At 38.8% G+C, this 26,036-nt stretch overlaps 1 protein-coding gene across 3 annotated transcripts in view; it reads right to left on the bottom strand.

Moving 5' to 3' along the window:
* LOC126474879 (breast cancer type 1 susceptibility protein homolog) overlaps positions 1–26,036 on the bottom strand; it is a 274,197-nt gene that overhangs the window by 215,951 nt on the left and 32,210 nt on the right. For all 3 annotated transcript variants that reach the window (XR_007586593.1, XM_050102369.1, XM_050102370.1), the window contains exon 2: positions 24,318–24,535. Coding sequence is in view for 2 of the 3 variants with exons in the window: in XM_050102369.1 (XP_049958326.1) it covers positions 24,318–24,535 (218 nt within the window). In the remaining variant the exon portion in view is untranslated. The remainder of the gene's footprint in view (positions 1–24,317; positions 24,536–26,036) is intronic.

Genomic DNA, 26,036 nt, shown 5'->3' with positions numbered 1-26,036 from the left:
GTATCACATTGTGTCATTACAATGGTGACTATAATGTTCGCCCATATTTTAAACTGGATTAACCTGACAGTTTTCACAATGGAGGGAAAAAAAAAAAAAAAAAACACGTTAAAACTACAATATTCAATTACAGATTAATAAAATAAATCTGTAATGAAGAGAGAATGTATCTACAGTTACAAATGTAATTCTATTTCAAGACAAAATCAAACTGGTTATTGCAAAAATAAATAACAATTTTATTGGAAAAAATTAAATAACGTAAAAAACTTATATCGCTGGACTATATGTAGGTCAAGTGAAATCTGTGATACTCTGTTACAAAAATAAGTACACATCACGAGTAAATGAAAACATTCACTGCAACACTACATTATTTATGAGTCATTGGCTTTCTCATCTTCTCACCTAATTTTTGAACAGTGAACTACTCTTCCGGAATTTTACAATCAACGCTACCGCTGTCTTTGAAACTCTCAGCAGAAAGAGGTGCAGAACTCGGACTTACAATCATCTCCATATTTTGTAAAATATGTTGTGATCTTCAGGCCAAAGACTGTTTTACTGCAGCTCTCCACACTAGCCTAACCTTTGCAAGCCTCTTCATCTTGGATTACTACTGCAACCTACATACATATAAAGCAGCATACTGTGCTCAGGCCTTGGTCTCCGTCTACAATTTTCCCCACACACCCCTCCATTAGCAAACTGACAATCCCTTGATCTCTCAGGATGTGTCCAATCAATGACCCCTTCTTTTTACAAAGTATACCAGACTGTTCTTACCTCCCAGGTTTGAATGAGTACACCTCCATTAGTTATCTAATCTGTCCAATACATCTTCAGTATAACATTTCAAAAATTGCTATTTTCTTCTCGTCTGACCAGTTTATCGTCCAAATTTTACTTACATACAAGGCTACATTCCAGACAAATACCTTCAGAAATGACTTCCTTTATATCCAATGTTAACAAATTTCTTTTTCACATAAGCAGTATCTATTTTATATGTCCATTACTTTGAACACTATTCTTTTTTATCTTGGTGCCCAAATAGTAAAAATCCATCTATTATTTTTAGTGTCCCATTTCCGAATCTAATGCCTTCGGCATTGATAGATTTACCTCAAGTACAAACCATTACCCTTGTTTTACTTATAACCTCTTTTCAAGACACTATCCATTTCATTCAATTGATTTTCTAAGTTCTTTCCAGTTACTGACAAAATTACAATGACATTGGCAAAGCTCAAAGTTGTCGTCCCCCTCTACTTTTAATTATCTTATCAAATTTCTCCTTGGTTTCCTTCACAGCTTGCTCAATGTACAGATTGAATGACATTGGGAGTAGGCTACAACCCTGTCTCACTCTCTTCTCAACTATTTTATCTTATTCATGCCCATCAACTGTCATATTCGCATTCTGCTTTTTGTACAAGACACAAATAACCTTCTGCTCTCTGTATTTTATTCCTGCTACTTTCAGAATTTTGAAGAGTTTATTCCAGTATGGACTATGAAAATTTTGAACCTAATCTATAAGCAATAAACCTAGGATTCCCCTTCCTCAATGTCATAGGGTCAGTATTGCCTTATGTACTCTTAGTCTACTTTGCTTATTTTCATTCACTTATGTTGTATGGTACTAGATTTTGGGGTAACTCTTGCCATTCTAAAATGATATTTTTGGCTCAGAAACAGGTGATTCGGGCAATAAGTAATGTGAGTTCGCAAATCTCTTGTCAACCCCTGTTCACAAGTCTGGATATTTTGACATTAGCCTCTTGAGTTATATATTCTTTACTGTTGCTGCTTGTTAACAATATCAGCTTATTCCCAAGAATAAGCAGCTTTCACTCAGTTAATACTCAGCAGAGATCCAACCTGCATTTGGATCGGACTTCCTTAACTCTTGTACAGAAACGTGTGCAGTATACTGCTGCATCAATTTTCAATAAGCTATCACAAGAATTCAAAAATCTTAGCAGTAATCCACACGCTTTCGAATCAAAACTGAAGAGTTTCCTTATGGGTCACTCCTTCTATTCTATTCAGGAGTTCCTTGAAAAATTAAGCTAATTCTTATGCTGTTGATTGCATTTACTTAAACTTATGGCTTGACTTTTTTGGGTTCATAAACATTTTATTTTTATCTGTTATTACTTTTATATTGTAGTTTCACATACTGACACGTTCCATGACCTTGGAGATTTGCTCCTCAATTTGGTCCTACGGAACTTGACATTTAAATAAATAAATACATTTCTCCAGAACCATCACAACAATCCTATTCACAATAGCAAACTTCAGACGATTAATCAACCTGTGGAATGAAGCCCATCGCCACACTCTGGACGCGCTTGCTCCACAACACATTGCACCCATTCCCTCCTGTCACAATATAGAGATACCAGCTACTTGCCTGGCTGCCAAACGCAGGAAAACTAAGCAAGGTGGCCATCTATGGAGGTGAGACACCACAGATGAAAATTTTTCTGGGGTGACAGTTACCAAGACGTCTGGACTCTATTCAACATCACTGTTGACACCCATCCTGTCCTGGTACTAGTCGACTCAGGGGCTTCTTTTCCTGTGTAATGTTGAATGCTTACCGTCACCAGCTAAAGAAGACTATATTTAGTGACACAAAATGATTGAGCTGAAAGTCAAAAATGGGAAATGTGTCCAGCTGACAGGAACATCTATTGCAAGAATAACTATAAATTACTGAACACAGTCCTTTGATTTTGTCATTTTAATAGACTGCAGTCATGTGACGATAAGCATCTCAAGTGGTCAAGGAAAACTTTGGATCACTAACTGTCACAAGCAGTCGCAATGCACCCCTAAAGGCATATGCATAGGAAAAACCAGACCAGTCCAGGATGTGCAGCTCAGTGCCATCAACAAAGAGTTTTGCTACATTTCCATTACAGACAACACAGTGGAGGAAGCTACTATCAAACTACCAATAGGATCTGGTCTGACCAAGGAATGACACTGGCAAGTGTTAGCCACTTTGTGCCAATTTTTGGATGCTATTAAATCAAGAACAGGCCAAGCAGACCATGGTAAAACGCTGTATCGACACTGGGAATCATATCTCAATTAGCCAGCACTCTTACAGGCTGCTGTCTGGTGAACAACACACAATTCAGTAGCAAGTGAAGATGATGTCACTGATGGTCCTTGGTCCTCTCCTGCAGTCCTTGTGAAGAAGAAGGATGGCATATTGCCTTACCGCATCAACTATTAACAAATGAACAAAATCACAAAAAAGATGTCCATCTATTCCCATGCAATGATGAAACCCTAGACTCCTTGAAAGCAGCAGTCTTCTCTCAATTTTGGACATGCAGACGTGCTAGTGGCAAATCGAGGTTGAAGAGGAGGCTAGCGGTAAATCATGGCTGACCAGGAAAAGACTCCCTACAGAACACCTGATGGCCTCTATGAGTTTAAATTACACAATTTGGACTATGTAATGATCCAGCCACTTTCGAGCATACAATGGATAACTTGCTTCACCACCTCAAATTGATGATATGTCTTCACTAACTGGATGACATCATTTTTAAAAACATTTGAACAACATCTAAGCCACGTGAAACCATGATGGAGTGCATGCAGGTAGCAGCTCTCCCCCCAAATCTGGAAAGTGACTTTTCGCTCCCATCAAATAAAACTCCTGGGGCACCTTAGCTCATGGTGCTGGAGTCCATCCAAGAGGAACTACTCTACAACTGAGAAAGAGTGTCCCGTTTTTTCTTGGACAATCAACAAGATGTGGCTGTATCTACTTGGCAAACCATCCACTGTTGTTATAGACCACAAGTCTCCTATGCTGGCTGATAATGGGGACTGGCAAGATGACTACTGAGGCTTCAGGGGTTTACAAGGCCACAGTAGTATAGAAAAGTGGATGCAAACACAAGGACACTGACTATGTTTCGAGAAATCCTTTGGCAGAACACAGTAGTATGAATGAAATGTCAGTCACCGCTGCATTAAATGACAGTGCTGCTGAATAGAGGGAAGATCCAGCATTGCTAAAAACCACTGAGGCCTTGAAGTAGGAACCAACCAAAGGAGAATTCCAATTAATAATCACAACATTATATAAAAGAAGTATGATCCAATAGGGCAAAGATGGTTGCTTATCATCTCATTCGTGAAGACTGTACACAAAATCAGATGCAGGTGTCACTGACCAGGTCTCTACCAATCCATTAGACTTTGTAAGCCACTGTAAGAAACGCCAAAAACTGAAGCAAGTGGCGCAATTACCTTTGACGCAGCTGATACCAATTCTGCCTGTAGCAGTGCCATTCCACCGTTGAATCAACCTCTTGTGGGAAGTTACCACAGTTGACAAATGGGAATCAATGGATAATAGCCAGCACTGACTACTTCACCTGCTACAAAGTCACTAAAGCTGGGCTGCACACCAAAGCTATTGAAATTGCAAGTTTCCTTGCAGAAGAAATCATTCTGAAATACAGAGCACCCTATGTAATGATCTCTGATCGTGGAAAAGTTTTCCAGTGCAGACTAGTATCAGAGGTAATTTCATGTTGCGATATCACCCACAGGTGGCAACTGCCTACCACCCACAGACAGATGGCCTTATAGAACTCTTAAATAAGACACAGGAAGATATTCTCTGGATGAATGTTGATGCTGAACAGAAATTGATAGAGAATTCTGTCCACTGCGACATTTGGGTATAGCAAAGAAAGACACCAGTGACTAGGTCAAAACGACAATGGATACACTTCTCCAGTTTCAACCGAACAATACTCAGAATGACTATGTAAAACACCCGATCACCAGGAGCAAAGATTCAAAACAGCTGGCTCACATATGGACTGTGGATGCCAAGAAGAAGGACCAAATGCACTATAACGCCAAGTAGCAGTCAGTGAAATAATGGCCCGCAACACTTGAAAGAGATTTTTGCACCAGTGCAGAATGCTGGACTATTTGAAAAGTTACTATAGAGCTTTTTGGTCTGTATCATACATCTTGTCACTTGTCAGACATCACATATGAAGTCGAGAACTATGACCCCTCATCAACAAGAAAAAAGTCCAGAGACACCATCCAAGTACTCCATGTGAAATGCTGCTTGAGACACTTCTGTAGCCTTAAAAGTTGCTTTAGATGCATTAGATGATAGTTTGGTACCTCTTAGCGAGTCCTCAGTGAAAAAGATGGGGACCCGCAGAATAAGTTTGAGCAACTGTATGAGGAATTCGGAAGGAAATACATACCTGTTGTGGAAGAAAATGCAGATTATGAAACAAATGTTGAATCTGAAATGATCATGCAATTGAAAAAGAAGTTTAGTAACAGTATGACAAACAGTGAGAAGATCCAAATTCTGACACTTCTTCCAAAAAGTGGCAGCATTCAAAGGAATGAAAATGAATTTGGAGCCTCTAACTATTTCGTGAGAAAAGCGAAACAATTAGTCAAAGAATGTGGTATTTTAGCAACTCCCAGCCCAAACTGAACTACCCCAAGGACAACTCACGCGCTCTTCTCACAGCTTTCATCCCACCGGTACCGTATCTCCTTCCTTCCAAACTTCACAGAAGCTCTCCTGTGTCATTCCATGTCAAATCAACACACCTATTTTACCTCACCCTCTTAGATTTTTCTGAAAGTTGGTATACTTATAGTGGGCACTGAGACTAAGAAAAATACCATATTTCAATTTTTTATCTCAAACCATTCCTGAAATACGGCTATGTAAACTTTTCAAAAACCAGCCAAAAATGTGTGAATGGACTTTTTTAAATTGTCCTAGGAGCTGCCCTAATTGAGCTAGAGAACTGGGAAAGGTGTCATTTTGCAGCATTTTGCATGCTTTTTCCAGGGATATAAAACAAAACATAGCTTCTAATTAATAACCTTTTTCAAAATACTAATTAATATTTTTATTTAATTTTAATTTTTTTACAAAAAGTACATAATTGAAAATTTTCAAAATATTTCCATAACTACTTCATACTATTGTAAATCACATGGCACAATATAAATCTGGGATGATGATGGGTTCATTGTTAAAAAAAATTATTCCGGACTCTTGTTTTTCACTAACGGCCCTAGTTTGACCAAATTGACCTTTAACAAACAGGAATTTCTTTAAAATATACTGAAAGGCAAGTAAAAAAAGTATTAGAAATATCAAAACATCACCTTATTAAACCAAAACTAATCAGCAAATTTTATAATTAAGTTGATTGCTTATTAATACAACTTCACTAACAGTATATTAACCGATATAACAAAAAAAGAAATTGAGCATTTAACTACAAACTGAAATAAAGTATGAATAAGTACAAGTATTTACATAATAGTTCTGGTCCATGATGTTTGAAATGGAACTATTAAACAAATTAAATACGTAATGCTTGTTTTTGAGCAACAGGTATCTGTACATAGCTAAATTTAACACAATAGGTACTAACAATAATTTTGAAACAACTTTCAATAAAATATACATTCACTAACCTGAGACAAAAATTAAGTTTTGAGTTGAAAGCAGTTTCCCAATAAATTGTCTTGGAAGTTCACATATCACATTTTAATAAAGCTGACTGGGTTTGGTTTACATCACTTTCACTAAGAATGTATGTTCTCCCTGTCAGAGTAAATGGATTCACTTTTGTGAGAACATCCACAACTGACACCCACAGGACATCTGCATGTGCAGGATAAGAGAATGACTTAGCTGGTCCACATGGATGAAGAAAAGTTGTTTTCACTTCATCAAGTTCTTCGTTTTTTTCTAAAATGTACCCAAGCCACCACTTTCTGCCATATACAGTGGTGACATAGCCTGATACATCTTGTAACTTCAGTTTATCTGGTGATGTAGTTACATCCCTCTCCCAACTCTGCATATCACCTGAGAAGTATTTGACTATTAATTTTGATGTAGTGTTGGAAATGAAAGTGTGAAATTGCTGTGTTCCTTTGAATGTCAATGACTCTTCAAGTCGGCTTTTTAAGAATATTTCTGAAGCAGCGTAGTTTTCTTGAGTGGAATATGCAAAATCAGCATTTGTGATATTATCTACTGCCCACTCAAATAGACCTCGTGCAGTTTGGATCTGACTTTGGTATGGCCTTTAGAAATTTGCACGAGCTGCCAGTTTCTTTACTGAACCCCCTACTCCATCACAAGGCCCTTTCCCATGTGCTGTGGCTGAAAAGTGCCACTCAGCTTTTATGTTGAAGTCTTCCTCATGAAGGCAAAGGTTCAGGAAGTTTTTCTTATTTTTACACTGAGCAGCAGAACCGTCAGAATAATAGTATATCTTTTTTGGAATCTTTTGAAATTTATCTGTTAGATATGAAATTAGCTTCTTTTGAAAGGTGTAAATCGCAGTTGTATTGTGCTCCAGGCAATCAGAAACAATGACAAAGCTCATATGCTCAATTTTGTCTCCCTGTTTGTAATATATAACAAAAGGATGAATGGTAATCTGTTGTCTTGTCCAGTGGAAACTCTGAGTTTCATCCTGTAGAACTATACTATAATTTTCTGAAAAATCACATATGACAACAAATTCAGATTCCATAAGTTTTTCTCTTGTGGAGTTAAGGAATGTTTGTTGTTGCTTGGCAATGAAGTCATGCCAAATCAAAGTTGACATCTTACCACAAAATAAATCTATGAATTCTTCAGAAGTTTTCTGAACAATTTCCAGATTACATCGGTCAACTGACATCCACTGTCGGAACTGAACTCGTTCAATTAAGTTTTCATGAAAAGAGTCTTTTAAAATTTTACGTATGACAGTTTCTCCTGGGCAGTATTCAGTTTCCCACGTTGCAATCAACTGATGATGGGTTGCAAAGCATTTTTGCAATGCACTGCTTATAACTGTCTAAGCTGCTGTTTGTTACTGTATTTAGTTTGGCATTTTTTATCATTAATTTTATGTTTTGGTGAGTTGTGCACACGCAAACAGTGTGTGTATGCCACTCCGGCCTGCTAATACACAATGTTTTGGTCTCAACTCAGCAAATTCAGATAAACCTATTGTTATGTTAGGAAACTTGTCTTTAAAATGCTCGTAAGCTTCTTTAAGGTTACACAAAATAAGTCTTTTTGATATTTTTGTTTTATTTCCACTTGTTTCTGTAATTGTCACACAATCTTTAATACCTGGCATTGCCCTGCTAACTTCATCATTTTCATAAAATGAATGTACAGTTTTGACAGTTTCTGTTGGTAAACACTTCCCTGGTTTTGGGTTTAGACCTTCCATGAATCCTTTCTCTTTCAAAATTTTTTTGGACTGCCCAACAATGTAATTAGGAGCATTAAATTCCCTCATTATTTTCCTGACACTCCACTTTTCAGGTAAACTTGTAAGAATCATTAGTTTTTTCGCTCTACTTATAGAATTTTTAAAGTTTCTTTTAAGATTTTCAAGGACGGATTCATCAGTATCAGTATCTGACGAAGTAGTTTCAGGAGCAACAAAAAGTTTACGTGTCATTAATGAGATTTTCTTCACTTTTGATTTGGCGTAATGCCTAGATGTTTGTTTTCTCTTGTCAATTGGGGACTCACCTAGTTCTTGAAGTGTTGTGTTAAATGTTTTAACAGCTACTGAAGTTGGAGTGAAGTCAGGGTCTTGGTCTCAGATGATTATCTCTGATCCAGAAGATTCTTCTTCAACACTTTCATCACTGATGGGCTCTGGTGTATTTTTCAATTTGGTTACATCTTTCCTACATTTATCACAAATCTTGGCACCACATGGTATTTGAGGAAATAATTTGGGCATCCATGTTGTGACATCTCAGTTTTTTTCTTTCTCTAATAAAATGATTTGACTTCTTCAATGGATTACAACACTGCACTCTTACAGTACTGCACTTTTTACTTGATTACATATTTATACAAAACCACTTATAAACTGTCCTGCAATGTATAGATTTACTTGAAAATGAACTATTAAATATAATAGATACAGACTGGTCAACACAGAGGTAACAATTGATTTGCACTAAAACCACAGTGCACATTAATGCTGTAGGCACACAAAGCCTTAGAAGGTAACAATGCAGACTACATCATCTCAACAATGGCTCCAGTTTCTGAATTATTGTACAGACATCAAGCCCTATGTATACGGTCCTCTACTGACGTACTACCGTAAAGGTCAGTTTGGTGAAACTAGGGCCATTAGTGAAAAACAAAGAGTCTGGAATAATTTTTTTTTTTTTACAATGAACCCATCATCATCCCACATTTATATTTTGCCATGTGATTTACAACAGAATGAAGTAGTTGTGAAAATATTTTGAAAATTTTCAATTATGTACTTTTTGTAAAAAAATTAAATCAAAATATTAATTACAATTTTGAATAAGGTTATTAATTAGAAGTTATGTTTTTTGTCTATCACTGGAAAGAGCATGAAAAATGCTGCAAAATGACACCTTTCCCAGTTCTCTACCTCAATTAGGGCAGCTCCTAGGGCAATTTAAAAAAAGTCCATTCACACATTTTTGGCCAGTTTTTGAAAAGTTTACATGACCATATTTCAGGAATGGTTTGAGGTAAAAAATTGCAATTTGGTATTTTTCTTAGTTTCAACACCCGCTATAAGTATACCAACTTTCAGCAAAATCTAAGGGGGTGAGGTAAAATTTTTATTTAAAGTGTGTTGATTTGACATGGAATGACTTTCCTGTGAAACTTGCAGAGCTAGTACCCCTGGAAGAATGGATGTCGTGGAGACATGGCTGAGCCACAGCCCGGGGGATGTTTCCAGAATGAAACACCCACGAAAGACAAATGGCCTGAGTTCATATCTCAGTTCAGCATGCAGTTTTAATCTTCTTGGTACATATGGTGTGTGTGTGGGTGTGTGTGTGTGTGTGTGTGTGTGTGTGTGTGTGTGTGTTTGCAGTATTCACCAAAATGTGAAGCTCATGTCAGAAGGTTCCAGACTGAAAGAGTTGACACATTAGACTATCAATCTAGCACCCACAAACACTGTCTAGCTCGTATCATTTGTAACCTTGCACAGCCAAACTGCTATATGTCAAAATGTGAAAACTGCCCAGGTTTATGACGCACCTACAAGAATTGTTTGACATTAATGAAATTGACAAAATAACATATAAACTGTGCACATGTACAGATGGAACAACTCTACAGACATGTTTATCATCTGTGGAAAACTTCTTGGAAAACCTTGCAGACAAATTAAAAAAGAAAAAAGCTTCTGTTGCTATCCTTCATAGTCACCCACCAGTCTGAATTTCTACAGCATCTGAGAGACACACTTGGCAATAATGAATAAATTGTAATAAGTGATTTTGCAGAAAATTACGCATTTGTCCTGCAAAAAGAGGTGTAGAGGCTTCATTGGAACAGGCCACTATTCATCCATTTGTTGTTTGTTATAGACATCCAGAAAATCACACAATTGATCACTTTTCCTTTGCTATAATATCAGAATGCCTTAAACATGACAGAGTGAGTATTCACTTTTTCAATGTCACTGGGTTAGTTTCATGAGATCCCATTTCCATATAACACACTAGTATGTGTACTACTTCTCAGATAATGCTGCAGCCCACTATAAGAAACAAGAATTTTGCCAACATAACTTTTCATCAGGCTGATTTCAATGTCTCTGCAGAGTGGCATTTCTTTGGCATATCACATGGCAGAGAACCTTGTGATGGTATTGCTGGTATCATAAGAGACTTGCTGTCCGTACCAGTCTGCAGTGCAACTACAACTCTTAAGATAATGGCAGCCAGACAGTTGTTTGAATGGTACTCCAAGAAATTGCAATGCATCACTTTCATTATACAGCTAACAGTGAGTATGACGAAGAACAATTTGAGTATAATGAAGAAGTATCTCTCCTTCAAGAGCAGTTTGCACAAATTCACATAATTGCAGGTAACAACAAGTTACAGTGTTTAGTCCCACTGGCCATTACAATATCCAAATGAAATCTTTCTCCAGTTTGCCTGACATCAGAAATGAATCTCTAACTAGCATTTGCCGGTGATATCACAGGATTTGTTCCATGCCTGTACGGAGGTCACTGGTGTTTTGAATATTAATGAAGATACCAATGGGTTTCAGTTTAGATTAGATTAGATTAGATTTACATTCATTCCAATTGATCCGTAGTGAGGAGGTCCTCCAGGATGTGGAACATGTCAGAAAAACAACAATACATGACAAATATTTAAACTAAAACAAATAAGCTAATGTACCATTCCACAGGTCCCAAGTGGAATGATCGTCATTTTTTAATGAACACTAAGAGTCATTTTACAAATACTATTGCACTGAATTTAAAATAAAAAAGTTTTATATTTATTTATAAGGTAAGAAACATGTAATACAACTACTGTAATACTTATTTACAATGAACACATTACTGCACTGAAATGGTGCAGAAGTTAGATTATACTTACACACACACACACACACACACAAATTTTCAGTGAACACATTACTGCACTGAAATTGTGCAGAAGTTATGTTGTACTTATATACAAATCAGTTGGTTTTCCTCAGAAATTCATCAATGGAGTAGAAGGAGTTGGCCACCAATAAATCCTTTAGGCTTCTCTTAAACTGAATTTCATTGGTTGTTAAGCTTTTTATGGCTGCTGGCAAGTTATTGAAAATGTGTGTTCCTGAATAATGCACACCTTTTTGTACAAGACTAAGTGACTTTAAATCCTTGTGAAGATTATTCTTATTTCTAGTATTGATTCCATGAATTGAGCTGTTGGTTTGAAAAAGTGATATATTTTTAATGACAAATTTCATTAAGGAATAAATATATTGGGAAGCTGTAGTTAGTATCCCTAGTTCCCTAAACAGGCTTCTGCAGGATGTTCTTGAGTTCACACCACATATAATTCTTACTGCACGTTTTTGTGCCCGGAAAACTTTAGCTTGGCTTGATGAATTACCCCAGAAAATAATCCCATATGACATTATGGAATGAAAGTAAGCATAGTATGCCAGCTTTTTCATTTTTATATCCCCTATGTCTGACAAAATTCGCATTGCAAACAGAGATTTGTTAAGACGCTTCAGCAGTTCTGTGGTGTGCTCCTCCCAGTTGAATTTATTATCAAGCTGTAATCCCAAGAATTTAACACCGTCCACTTCTTCTATCTTCTTGTCATCATATGTTAGACATATACTCTTGGGACACCCCTTACAAGTTCTGAACTGCATGTAGTGTGTTTTTTCAAAGTTTAGTGACAAAGAATTGGCTAGGAACCAGTGATTAATGTCTACAAATATTTTATTGGCTGATCTTTCTAAGACTACACTTGATTTGCTATTTATTGCAATGTTTGTATCATCAGCAAACAAAACAAACTTGGCATCTGGTAATGTTACTGATGAAAGGTCATTGATATACACAAGAAAAAGTAAGGGCCCCAAAATGGAACCTTGTGGGACCCCACATGTAATTAGTTCCCAGTTGGATGATGCCTGATAGCTTGATACATGTCTCTTTCCTAATAACACCCTTTGTTTCCTGCCAGAGATATAAGATTTGAACCATTTTGCAGCATTTCCTGTTACACTATAATATTCTAGTTTACTTAAAAGGATATTGTGATTTACACAGTCAAATGCCTTTGACAGATCACAAAATATACCAGTTGCCTGCAATTTTTTGTCTAATGAATTAAGTACATTTTCACTGTAAGTGTAGATAGCCTTCTCAATATCAGAACCTTTTAGAAATCCAAACTGTGACTTTGACAGTATGTTATTTGAGATAAGATGGTTATAAAGACGACTGTACATTACTTTTTCGAAAATTTTTGAGAATGCTGGCAACAGTGAAATTGGACGGAAATTTGATGCTATTTCTTTATCTCCCTTCTTAAACAGTGGCTTAACTTCAGCATATTTCAGCCATTCGGGAAATATTCCACTGATAAACGACTGGTTACACAGATAGCTTAATATGTTACTTAGCTCAGAATCACATTCTTTAATTAACTTTGTTGATATTTCATCATATTAGCTTCCTACATCCTCAAGGGCCTTCCCCTTCATATGTACACCCCGAGAAACCTGCCATCTTAACTGTGTACAAGGAGGACATTCTTACAAAGATTGATGTGAGAACGGCAACAGGGTGAACGTATTTCCTTTCACCAAAAAATGCATAACAACTGTTATATGTTGCTTCACAGTATTGAGGTATAGTAAGTCTAGATGATACATTTATCATATTTGTTTCTGTAAATCTGAACCTGTTTACCACACCTTCCATACCTGTGTTAAACTGTGATCGCTGTATCATATTTTTGCATTATTGAAGGCCAGGTGTTGTAGTGTGTGATCTTGCATATATTATAAACACTTGCTATTGGCCTGTTGACTGTACTAAATTACTAAGCTATGTTACAACACAACTTTTTTAGCAATAAACATGTTTTTCAGTGCTTTGTGTCATATTGTTGCAATCTGAACACAATTTATTTTGCATTAACACAGCACATGGCCATACATATTAATTTATATCTCCTAATCCCATTATCATTCCAACTTTATTTTTTACTGCGTTGTATAATGTAACATAAAGAAGCTAATATCTTTTCTTCGTCAATTTTGAAGATGACGTTTTCAGATATTCAAAGTCTAGGTCACTGACCTTAATTGTGTACATTCTTCGAATATGACAAACTTGTATATCATTGGAAAGCTTGTTTCAATACCTTTCCAAAATTACATGTTTCACAGTTAACGCTTTATTAGAACAGAAGTTATGGCCATTTTTGTGAATATTCCACACATTTTTAGAACTTTGAGTGGCCATTGCTCTTGTTATACGTGCACTACAATTCTGTAATTTGGTATTTTTTACTCTTGTCATACTTGCACTACAATTCTGTAATATGGTATTTTTCATTCTCTTGTCACACGCAATAAACACACCAAATTTTATGAAAATTGAAGAGGGTCAGGTCGGCACCTGCGCTGATTTGACATAGGATGACTCAAAAGCAAAGAAAATTCATTTTGATTTTCAGGACACCTGAGAGATCTGTTCCTTCATGTTCAACTGTTGTCAAGTGGACCAACGTGTTTAAATTTGGTCAGGGTAGATTAGACGATTATCCACGTAGTGGTTGCGTAAGATGTGTTATTATCCCAGAAATTATTGCAAAAGTACATAAAATGGTCATAGACGATCACCGATAAAATGCGAGAAACTTCTGAAACTGTAGGGGTGTTATCTGAACAGCTATATCACATTTTAACAGTTGAGTTGGATATGAGAAAATTACCTTCTATATGGGAGCTGTGACTCTTTAACACAGGATCAGAAACACATCAGAATGGACTTGTCTAATGCAGGTTGAGAGCAACCAACAAGATTTTTCGTACCAGTTTGTGATCACTGATGAAACATAGGTACAATGCTACATCTCAGAAATAGCTTGCAATTTGAGGTGCTCCAATGGAGCAGTGGCTGCTGGCAAAATCTCATGACCACCTTAGCAGGTGGTGGTGTAACATGGGTGACACAATATACCTGAGTAACAGGGACAGTTATATGTTCTTGTGTAAGAAGCTATATGCAGATTATGCTGACACCAAGGAAATAGTCGCCCACAGATTTTGGATGGCAAAATTGCTACACCATTAGGGCACAGCCAGGACTGTGAAATCACTGACAGAGAAAAGATTGGATCACCGAGACAGTGATGTCGTGGTTGCCCAATGTCCATGCCTTGCAACTCGTTCTGTTGTGACTTAGGAGACAGAAGTGCTGAAGTTTCAGAAACAATGATGAGCCAAGCTCAAACATACACTGTCCAGTTTAGACAAGCAGTATCAGTCACCACCTGCAGCCAGCTAAGAGGTGAAGGCTACACCATACATTCTTAAAAAGTAGGTCATTACACTGCCGCCGCTAGACACTTTCACAGCATGCACTTATTGAGTGGCCTTGTAACCTGGCTAGGGAACCATAGGCTCTGTATAGCTTCTTCACAACAAAGCATTCTTTGCAGGCAGCTGTGTCGATTGTTTTCTTGAATGCACGTCTAATCTGCACTTCAGTGTACCCATTTTGGCAAAATACATCTGTAAGGTGTTGCAGTTCAGCTGGGCGACTGACTTTGTCACAATGTCCTGTGAAGTAGAGTTGTTACAATAGTGCACCACTGTTGCAGATGATAACAGGTTGTTGCATGTAGGTACAGATCTGTAAACTGTGTGTCCTACAGTACCGTCTGATTTTCCTTTTATTAAAATACCAGGAACTCATCCAGAACAGTCTGACATGTTTCCACAAAATAAAAGTGTCATCCGAATAATGAAACAAGTATTAATGTTTGAGCTGCGCAGTTTTTAGTGCCATCTTTTCAAAGTGATCGACAAAGATATTGGCAATCCCAGGGGCAAGTGGTGAACCCACGGCTATTCCATCAACTTGTTCAGAATTCCCCACTACATCTGAACAAGTTGTACTGAGTATACGTTCAAACAACTTCTCTGTTTTGGGCTCAAAATGATCTGCTAAGAGTCAAACGACATTGTTAGTGGCAATGACGAAGCAATCCTCGGCCTGCCAGAAGGTGACGAGAGACAGTTCATCGAAACATCGTGGAACTTCAACATGGCCCAAATAAAACACGGCAGACATACACGCTTGCACCTGCGAGGCAATATGCCACAGCAAGAAGTTACATGCACTAGCTTTTTCCCCCCAGGTATTTTTTAACTGTGATGGTAGATTACACGCATCATTATTGCTCACAGTGTATGCTGAATAAGTAATGGTTAAGTAGCTGTTAATATTATTGCATGGTCTTCACTCAGTTTATTGAATTTACTTCAGAGGGAAACTAACACTACAATAATACACTCCTGGAAATGGAAAAAAGAACACATTGACACCGGTGTGTCAGACCCACCATACTTGCTCCGGACACTGCGAGAGGGCTGTACAAGCAATGATCACACGCACGGCACAGCGGACACACCAGGAACCGCGGTGTTGGCCGTCGAATGGCGCTAGCTGCGCAGCATTTGTGCACCGCCGCCGTCAGTGTCAGCCAGTTTGCCGTGGCATACGGAGCTCCATCGCAGTCTTTAACACTGGTAGCATGCCGCGACAGCGTGGACGTGAACCGTATGTGCAGTTGACGGACTTTGAGCGAGGGCGTATAGTGGGCATGCGGGAGGCCGGGTGGACGTACCGCCGAATTGCTCAACACGTGGGGCGTGAGGTCTCCACAGTACATCGATGTTGTCGCCAGTGGTCGGCGGAAGGTGCACGTGCCTGTCGACCTGGGACCGGACCGCAGCGACGCACGGATGCACGCCAAGACCGTAGGATCCTAAGCAGTGCCGTAGGGGACCGCACCGCCACTTCCCAGCAAATTAGGGACACTGTTGCTCCTGGGGTATCGGCGAGGACCATTCGCAACCGTCTCCATGAAGCTGGGCTACAGTCCCACACACCGTTAGGCCGTCTTCCGCTCACGCCCCAACATCGTGCAGCCCGCCTCCAGTGGTGTCGCGACAGGCGTGAATGGAGGGACGAATGGAGACGTGTCGTCTTCAGCGATGAGAGTCGCTTCTGCCTTGGTGCCAATGATGGTCGTATGCGTGTTTGGCGCCGTGCAGGTAAGCGCCACAATCAGGACTGCATACGACCGAGGCACACAGGGCCAACACCCGGCATCATGGTGTGGGGAGCGATCTCCTACACTGGCCGTACACCACTGGTGATCGTCGAGGGGACACTGAATAGTGCACGGTACATCCAAACCGTCATCGACCCATCGTTCTACCATTCCTAGACCGGCAAGGGAACTTGCTGTTCCAACAGGACAATGCACGTCCGCATGTATCCCGTGCCACCCAACGTGCTCTAGAAGGTGTAAGTCAACTACCCTGGCCAGCAAGATCTCCAGATCTGTCCCCCATTGAGCATGTTTGGAACTGGATGAAGCGTCGTCTCACGTGGTCTGCATGTCCAGCACGAACGCTGGTCCAACTGAGGCGCCAGGTGGAAATGGCATGGCAAGCCGAGACACTTAAAGTAGTAAAGGAGTTTTGCTATTTGGGGAGCAAAATAACTGATGATGGTCGAAGTAGAGAGGATATAAAATGTAGACTGGCAATGGCAAGGAAAGCGTTTCTGAAGAAGAGAAATTTGTTAACATCGAGTATAGATTTAAGTGTCAGGAAGTCGTTTCTGAAAGTATTTGTATGGAGTGTAGGCATGTTGTTGTTGTTGTTGTTGTTGTTGTGGTCTTCAGTCCTGAGACTGGTTTGATGCAGCTCTCCATGCTACTCTGTCCTGTGCAAGCTTCTTCATCTCCCAGTACCTACTGCAACCTACATCCTTCTGAATCTGCTTGGTGTATTCATCTCTTGGTCTCCCTCTACGATTTTTACCCTTCACGCTGCCCTCCAATGCTAAACTGGTGATCCCTTGATGCCTCAGAACATGTCCTACCAATCGATCCCTCCTTCTAGTCAAGTTGTGCCACAAACTTCTCTTCTCCCCAATCCTATTCAATACCTCCTCATTAGTTATGTGATCTACCCATCTAATCTTCAGCATTCTTCTGTAGCACCACATTTCGAAAGCTTCTATTCTCTTCTTCTCTAAACTATTTATCGTCCATGTTTCACTTCCATAAATGGTTACACCCCATACAAATACTTTCAGAAATGACTTCCTGACACTTAAATCTATACTCGATGTTAACAAATTTCTCTTCTTCAGAAACGCTTTCCTTGCCATTGCCAGTCTACATTTTATATCCTCTCTACTTCGACCATCATCAGTTATTTTGCTCCCCGAACAGCAAAACTCCTTTACTACTTTTTAAAGTGTCTCATTTCCTAATCTAATACCCTCAGCATCTCCCGACTTAATTCGGCTACATTCCATTATCCTCGTTTTGCTTTTGTTGATGTTCATCTTATATCCTCCTTTCAAGACGCTATCCATTCCGTTCAACTGCTCTTCCAAGTCCTTTGCTGTCTCTGACAGTAGCCATGTATGGAAGTGAAACCTGGACGATAAATAGTTTGGACAAGAAGAGAATAGAAGCTTTCGAAACGTGGTGCTAGAGAAGAATGCTGAAGATTAGATGGGTAGATCACTTAACTAATGAGGAGGTACTGAATAGAATTGGGGAGAAGAGGAGTTTGTGGCACAACTTGACTAGAAGAAGGGATCGGTTGGTAGGACATGTTCTGAGGCATCAAGGGATCACAAATTTAGCATTGGAGGGCAGCGTGGAGGGTAAAAATCGTAGAGGGAGACCAAGAGATGAATACACTAAGCAGATTCAGAAGGATGTAGGTTGCAGTAAGTACTGGGAGATGAAGCTTGCACAGGATAGAGTAGCATGGAGAGCTATATCAAACCAGTCTCAGGACTGAAGACCACAACAACAACAACAACAACAACACGTGTTTTGTTAGAAGAAAAGCTTCATTCACAGCCAAATAATAAAGAAAATTTGCAGTCTTTTTGCAGCAAAGGTGTTGGTTTCAGAGGCGGGAGTAGGCCTTCAAGCAATGCTTTACCGAAAGCACTTCCCTTTAATGTTCTCTCATCACTGTTGTCCTCTGCCATCAATTTAAAAAAAATAATCGATGAGTGTCAGGAGGTGTCCCCCCCCCCCCCCCCCCCCCCCATGAACCACGGACCTTGGCGTTGGTGGGGAGGCTTGCGTGCCTCAGCGATACAGATGGCCGTACCGTAGGTGCAACCACAACGGAGGGGTATCTGTTGAGAGGCCAGACAAACGTGTGGATCCTGAAGAGGGGCAGCAGCCTTTTCAGTAGTTGCAGGGGCAACAGTCTGGATGATTGACTGATCTGGCCTTGTAACACTAACCAAAATAGCCTTGCTGTTCTGGTACTGCGAATGGCTGAAAGCAAGGGGAAACTATAGCCTATCAGGAGAAAGAAAACTGGCGTTCTACGGATCGGAGCGTGGAATGTCAGATCCCTTAATCGGGCAGGTAGGCTAGAAAATTTAAAAAGGAAATGGATAGGTTAAAGTTAGATATAGTGGGAATTAGTGAAGTTCGGTGGCAGGAGGAACAAGACTTTTGGTCAGGTGAATACAGGGTTATAAATACAAAATCAAATAGGGGTAATGGAGGAGTAGGTTTAATAATGAATAAAAAATAGGAGTACGGGTAAGCTACTACAAACAGCATAATGGACGCATTATTGTGGTCAAGATAGACACGAAGCCCACACCTACTACAGTAGTACAAGTTTATATGCCAACTAGCTCTACAGATCATGAAGAAATTGATGAAATGTATGACAGGATAAAAGAAATTATACAGATTGTGAAGGGAGACGAAAATTTAATAGTCATGGGTGACTGGAATTCGAGTGTAGGAAAAGGGAGAGAAGGAAACATAGTAGGTGAATATGAATTAGGGCTAAGAAATGAAAGAGGAAGCCGTCTGGTAGAATTTTGTGCAGAGCATAACTTAATCATAGCTAACACTTGTTTTAAGAATCTGAAAGAAGGTTGTATACAAGGAAGAACCCTGGAGATACTAAAAGGTATCAGATAGATTATATAATGGTAAGACAGAGATTTAGGAACCAGGTTTTAAATTGTAAGACATTTCCAGGGGCAGATGTGGACTCTGACCACAATCTATTGGTTATGAACTGTAGATTAAAACTGAAGAAACTGCAAAAAGGTGGGAATTTAAGGAGATGGGACCTGGATAAACTGACTAAACCAGAGGTTGTACAGAGTTTTAGGGATAGCATAAGGGAACAGTTGACAGGAATGGGGGAAAGAAATACAGTAGAAGAAGGATGGGTAGCTTAGAGGGATGAAGTAGTGAAGGCAGCAGAGGAACAAGTAGGTAAAAAGACAAGGGCTAGTAGAAATCCCTGGGCAACAGAAGATATATTGAATTTAATTGATGAAAGGAGAAAATATAAAAATGCAGTAAATGAAGCAGGCAAAAAGGAATACAAACGTCTCAAAAATGAGATTGACAGGAAGTGCAAAATGGCTAAGCAGGGATGGCTACAGGACTCTGTTGGTTATGAGCTGTAAATTAAAAATGAAGAAACTGCAAAAAGGTGGGAATTTAAGGAGATGGGACCTGGATAAACTGAAAGAACCAGAGGATGTAGAGTGTTTCAGAGAGAGCATTAGGGAACAATTGACAAATGTGGAGGAACGAAATACAGTAGCAGAATGGGTACCTTTGAGAGATGAAATAGTGAAGGCATCAGAGGATCAAGTAGGCAAAAAGATGAGTGCTAGTAAAAATCCTTGGGTAATAGAAAAGATATTGAATTTAATTGATGAAATGAAAAAAATATAAAAACGCAGTAAATGAAACAGACAAAAAAAAAGTACAAATGTCTCAAAAATGAGATCGAGAGGAAGTGCAAAATGACTAAGTGGGAATGGCTAGAGGACAAATGTAAGGATGTAGAGGCATATATCACTAGGGGGTAAGGTAGATACTGCTTACAGGAAGATTAAAGAGACCTTTGGAGAAAAGAGAAGAACCTGTATGAATATCAAGTGCTCACATGGAAACCCAGTTCTAAGCAAAGAAGGGAAAGCAGAAAGGTGGAAGGAGTATATAAAGGGTCTATACAAGGGCAAGGTACTTGAGGACAATATTATGGAAATGGAAGAGGATGTAGATGAAGATGAAATGAGAGATACGATACTGCGTGAAGAGTTTGACAGAGCACTGAAAGACCTGAGTCGAAACAAGGCCCCCGGAGTAGACAACATTCCATTAGAACTACTGACAGCCTTGGGAGAGCCAGTCCTGACAAAACTCTACCATCTGGTGAGCAAGATGTATGATACAGGCGAAATACCCTCAGATTTCACAAAGAATATAATAATTCCAATCCCAAAGAAAGCAGATGTTGACAGATGTGAAAATTACCGAACTATCAGTTTAATAAGTCACAGCTGCAAAATACTAAAGCGAATTCTTTACAGACGAATGGAAAAACTGATAGAAGCCGACCTCGCGGAAGATCAGTTTGAATTCCGTAGAAATGTTGGAACACGTGAGGCAATACTGACCTTATGACTTATCTTAGAAGAAAGATTAAGGAAAGGCAAACCTACATTTCTAGCATTTGTAGACTTAGAGAAAGCTTTTGACAATGTTGATTGGAATACTCTTTCAAATTCTGAAGGTGGCAGGGGTAAAATACAGGGAGCGAAAGTCTATTTACAATTTGTACAGAAAGCAGATGGCAGTTATAAGAGTCGAGGGGTATGAAAGGGAAGCAGTGGTTGGGAAGGGAGTGAGACAGGGTTGTAGCCTATCCCCAATGTTATTCAATCTGTATATTGAGCAAGCAATAAAGGAAACAAAAGAAAAGTATGGAGTAGGAATTAAAATCCATGGAGAAGAAATAAAAACTTTGAGGTTCGCCAATGACATTATAATTCTGTCGGAGACAGCAAAGGACTTGGAAGAGCAGTTGAACGAAATGAACAGTGTCTTGAAAGGAGGGTATAAGATGAACATCAACAAAAGCAAAACTAGGATAATGGAATGTAGTCTAATTAAGTCGGGTGATGCTGAGGGAATTAGATTAGGAAATGAGACACTTGAAGTAGTAAAGGAGTTTTGCTATTTGGGGAGCAAAATAACGGATGATGGTCGAAGTAGAGAGGATATAAAATGTAGACTGGCAATGGCAAGGAAAGCGTTTCTGAAGAAGCAAAATTTGTTAACATCGAGTGTAGAGTTAAGTGTCAGGAAGTCGTTTCTGAAAGTATTTGTATGGAGTGTAGCCATGTATGGAAGTGAAACGTGGACGATAAATAGTTTAGACAAGAAGAGAATAGTAGCTTTCGAAATGTGGTGCTACAGAAGAATGCTGAAAATTAGATGGGTAGATCACATAACTAATGAGGAGGTATTGAATAGAATTGGGGAGAAGAGGAGCTTGTGGCATAACTTGACTAGAAGAAGGGATCGGTTGGTAGGACATGTTCTGAGGCATCGAGGGATCACCAATTTAGTATTGGAGGGCAGCGTGGAGGGTAAAAATCGTAGAGGGAGACCAAGAGATGAATACACTAAACAGATTCAGAAGGATGTAGGCTGCAGTAGTTACTGGGAGATGATGAAGCTTGCACAGCATAGAGTAGCATGGAGAGCTGCATCAAACCAGTCTCAGGACTGAAGACCACAACAACAACAACAACAACAACAACAATCGATGTTTACCTGAAACAGCTAATACTATGAATTGCAATTATAAAATACTGATCCAGATTCGCCACTCTGGTATGCTTTCTGTCTAAGCTATCAGTATAATTCAGTACAATTCATAATTCCCAGTAATGATCAGTTGTTTTCTTTCAGATTTATTGAGATGGTGTTGGGAAATCAAATATTCACACTGCAAATTTTCCCCATTCCCTTTGACATTTCAGCCACAAGTCTTCAAATGATGTCCTCAGAAAAGAAATGAAGGAAAGCAGGGTACATTTTCAACTCTTTAAACACCATAAAAGTGCCAGATTTTACATTAGTATGCCAGTAAGGATGTACCCAAGAACAGCTTTTAAAATTTGGTTCAGTAATTTTCTTCAAACACATAACAAGATATGTGAAGTGAATGAATCGCTTCAGTCAGATTAGCTTTCTTTGTGGATACTATCTGCAGCAAATGAACTTAAGGATGGTAATTAGTTGATTAAGTCAGTTTTCTGTTACAGTAGCTTATGGTAAACTTTTGAAAGATGTACCATCAAGGAATTACAATATGACAACAGCTCGCATGAGAAAGAACTGATTATCAAGAGTTGTGAGCTATTACTTGTAGTTTAAAAACTAGAAAGTTCCATCTTGAAACTCAGCTGTGAGCATGTCATTTGCAACTGTATACACAAATAACTGCTAGGCAATTTTATCAAAACATCAATTGCTCTTCTGTGAGTGTACATTTACAATTGGTGGTGTCCTGACATACAAACTGTTATTTATTGTTCTGTTTATACTTACGCGGTTTTTTTTTTATCGTGTTGTTACTGTAATTTTTACTGTGATGTTATGAGCCATACGCTAAGTAAGTAATAATCAAAACATTCGAATGACATTTGGTTCTAACATTCTATGTGCACCCTTATTCTTAAATCAAAAAATTTAGAGTCACATAAACTCATGAACAACCATTATTCTTACAACTCACAATTAGATAAGAGGACTAATGATACCCACAAACTAAGCACTGTGTGCCACACACTCTGTTGTATTTTGAGGAATACAAATGCAACTGTAACAAGCAATGCTGTTTATCATACATTTCCTTCTCGAGAAAAATACTACGACACTACAAGCAAAGTAGGAGAAAGATGCTGGTCATGTGGGGTTCAAACCAAGCTGTGAGTTATGTTCAATATTAGGAAACAAGGCCTTTGTCAAAAACAGACCACACACACACACACACACACACACACACACACACACACACACACACACACACACAATGTGGCTTTAGCCATTAGAGGCTGAAGTTATATGTGTGAGTTATGTTTGTGCGTGCACGTGTGTGTGTGTGTGTGTGTGTGTGTGTGTGTGTGTGTGTGTGTGTGTGTGTTTTCAACAAAGGCCTTGTGGGCCGAAAGCTTATATTGTGACAGTCTTTTTGTTGTGCCTATCTGCCACTCACCATCTCCACTATATGGTGGGTAGCAACTTTCCTTTTCACATTCCATCCTGGATTTTCCATTGTGATTTATGTTCAGATGGTCAAGTTGATTAAAATACTGCCCATAAAAGACAAAGGTTCAATCAATTCTGAATCTACCACACAATTTATAAAAAGAAATCTTTTTATTTGCAAACCAAGAAGTTATTGAATACAAAAGCAATGACATATGTTTCATGGAATATCACATTCTTTTACGAAATATCTCTGATTTAAGCTTATCACAATTGTTGCTCAGTCACCTAAGAACAACTGTTTTATATCTTATATTCTCTTCTGTATCTCACTCTCTTTGCTTCCAGGCACTTTCTGTTCACATTACACAGTCTGTTATTGTTCATTCAAATAATATTAATTCAACTCATTCTAGCTACATTCAAGCTTTTATGAGTTCAAGTAACCATATAGTGCACAGAGTAAGTCTATTCTGGTTCTAGATAAGGTACTGACGAATCTCTATTGCTTCTGATTTTAATGGTGGAGAACTAAAAAGGAAAAAGTTGTCTAAAATATTATCATTATTAACACAAAACATTAACTCAATACTCACCATCAATGCCAAGATCAAGCTGCACAGCAATGGTAAGACGCTGACAGATGTCCACTAGAGCAGCTTTCTTTGGGTCCTCACTGATACCACGACGCCCAAGAGCAGTATTACATAAAGGACACTGTGGATGACGTGACTTCTGGAGAAGGGTGCTTACACAGTCTTGACAAAAGGAATGACGACATCGTGTCTGCACTGGATCCTTAAGCAGCTCCAAGCTGCAAAACCCATACGATATATGATAGCATTCTGAATACTTTTCATTTTTCTCATTAAATGGCAAATTACGTAATATTTCATACCCATAACTAAGACCATATTAAAGTTGGAAATTTGGTAGATCAATTTTAATAAAATAAGAGTAACAAAGCAAAGCTTAGCAAACAGAGGACATGGTTCCGATTTTTCCCACCCTACATTATGGTACCACTCTTTGCGCCAGTGACTCCTGCATCAGACTCTACAAAGGCACTCTGTGCATGCAGTGCAGCAGGTGGTTGCAGAGGTTCACCTGGGTGGTTCTGTGCAGTGCTTACTTACTGGTACGCTTTGTGCTTCTTGTCTCAGTAATATGTTGCATTTTTTCTAACATCTCAAATTAGCTCATTGTTTTTAGGCACATTCTTGTTACATAGCATAGGATATTTTCTGTCACTCAACTTTTTATTCATTGACTACTAACCACCCTATGAATATTATAGTTTTAACAATGATGGTTGAGCCTTCTATATTCGTTGCCATACGGTTTAACATGTTTTAATTTTTGTAAGTTTACTTGTGTTTTTATCTGTTCTCACAACTGGATGCTTATGGTTCTGGTATTACTTCATATATAGGGGTTCAGTAATCATTTTTTACTTCTCATTGTTTAGATATGCACTTGATGATGTGGTTATAGACCATGAAACTCATAGTGCCTTAATAAAATTGGTTCAAGATAGAGCTGTTTGTGGAATTCTTGCTATAAAATGTACTACCACTGCGGATGCCCTGGTGACAGAGTCATTTGTAGATCTTTATGGAGACAGTTGCAATCCCCACTCAGCAACAATGAAGACACAAGGATGTTCAAACACCCACTGGAAAGGGACATTGATTAGGGCCACTCTGTGGAGTAGTATCTGGCAAATACAACACACAAAAGCAGACGTCATCACCAGAAAGGCTACACTGGAAAGTCATTGTAGACTACTGGTGGATTAGACTAACAACACGGTTATCAGTGCCCTTACACACATTAAAAGAAATGAATGTGGCTGAAATTACAAAAATGTTATACTGTGAAGAGGAATCCTATAAAATAACACTCACATTGACCTCACAATTACTCTATTCGCATTGACCTCGCAATTACTCTATCTCACATACCCTAAGACCAATGGAGAAAGGAAAAAAGGTGCTATTCATGGGATTAAAACAGAAATAACACAACAGAGCAGCTAAAAAAGAAGAAGAAGAGGCAAAGGGCAATGTGACTGTCTGACCACTCACAAAAAATGGTTGAGCCTGTCATCCAGTTAACATGTTGCAAACATTTCCCTTAAATTTTCGGAAATACGTTAGACAAATCACAAAACCTTAAAACTCTCACCATATTTGTTTGATTGTTACCTAAAATAGATGGTAGATCCGTTGGCAAATCCACCATTGCCTGCTAGTTATAAAATAAAGCACAGTCTAACAAAATGTGGCGCACACTTATCTGTATGCCACAAGCAC

This window comes from Schistocerca serialis, chromosome 4 (genome assembly GCF_023864345.2).
Source record: "Schistocerca serialis cubense isolate TAMUIC-IGC-003099 chromosome 4, iqSchSeri2.2, whole genome shotgun sequence".
In the NCBI taxonomy this organism is placed as follows: Eukaryota; Metazoa; Arthropoda; class Insecta; order Orthoptera; family Acrididae; genus Schistocerca; species Schistocerca serialis.
This window is presented reverse-complemented; position numbering and strand designations above follow the sequence as displayed.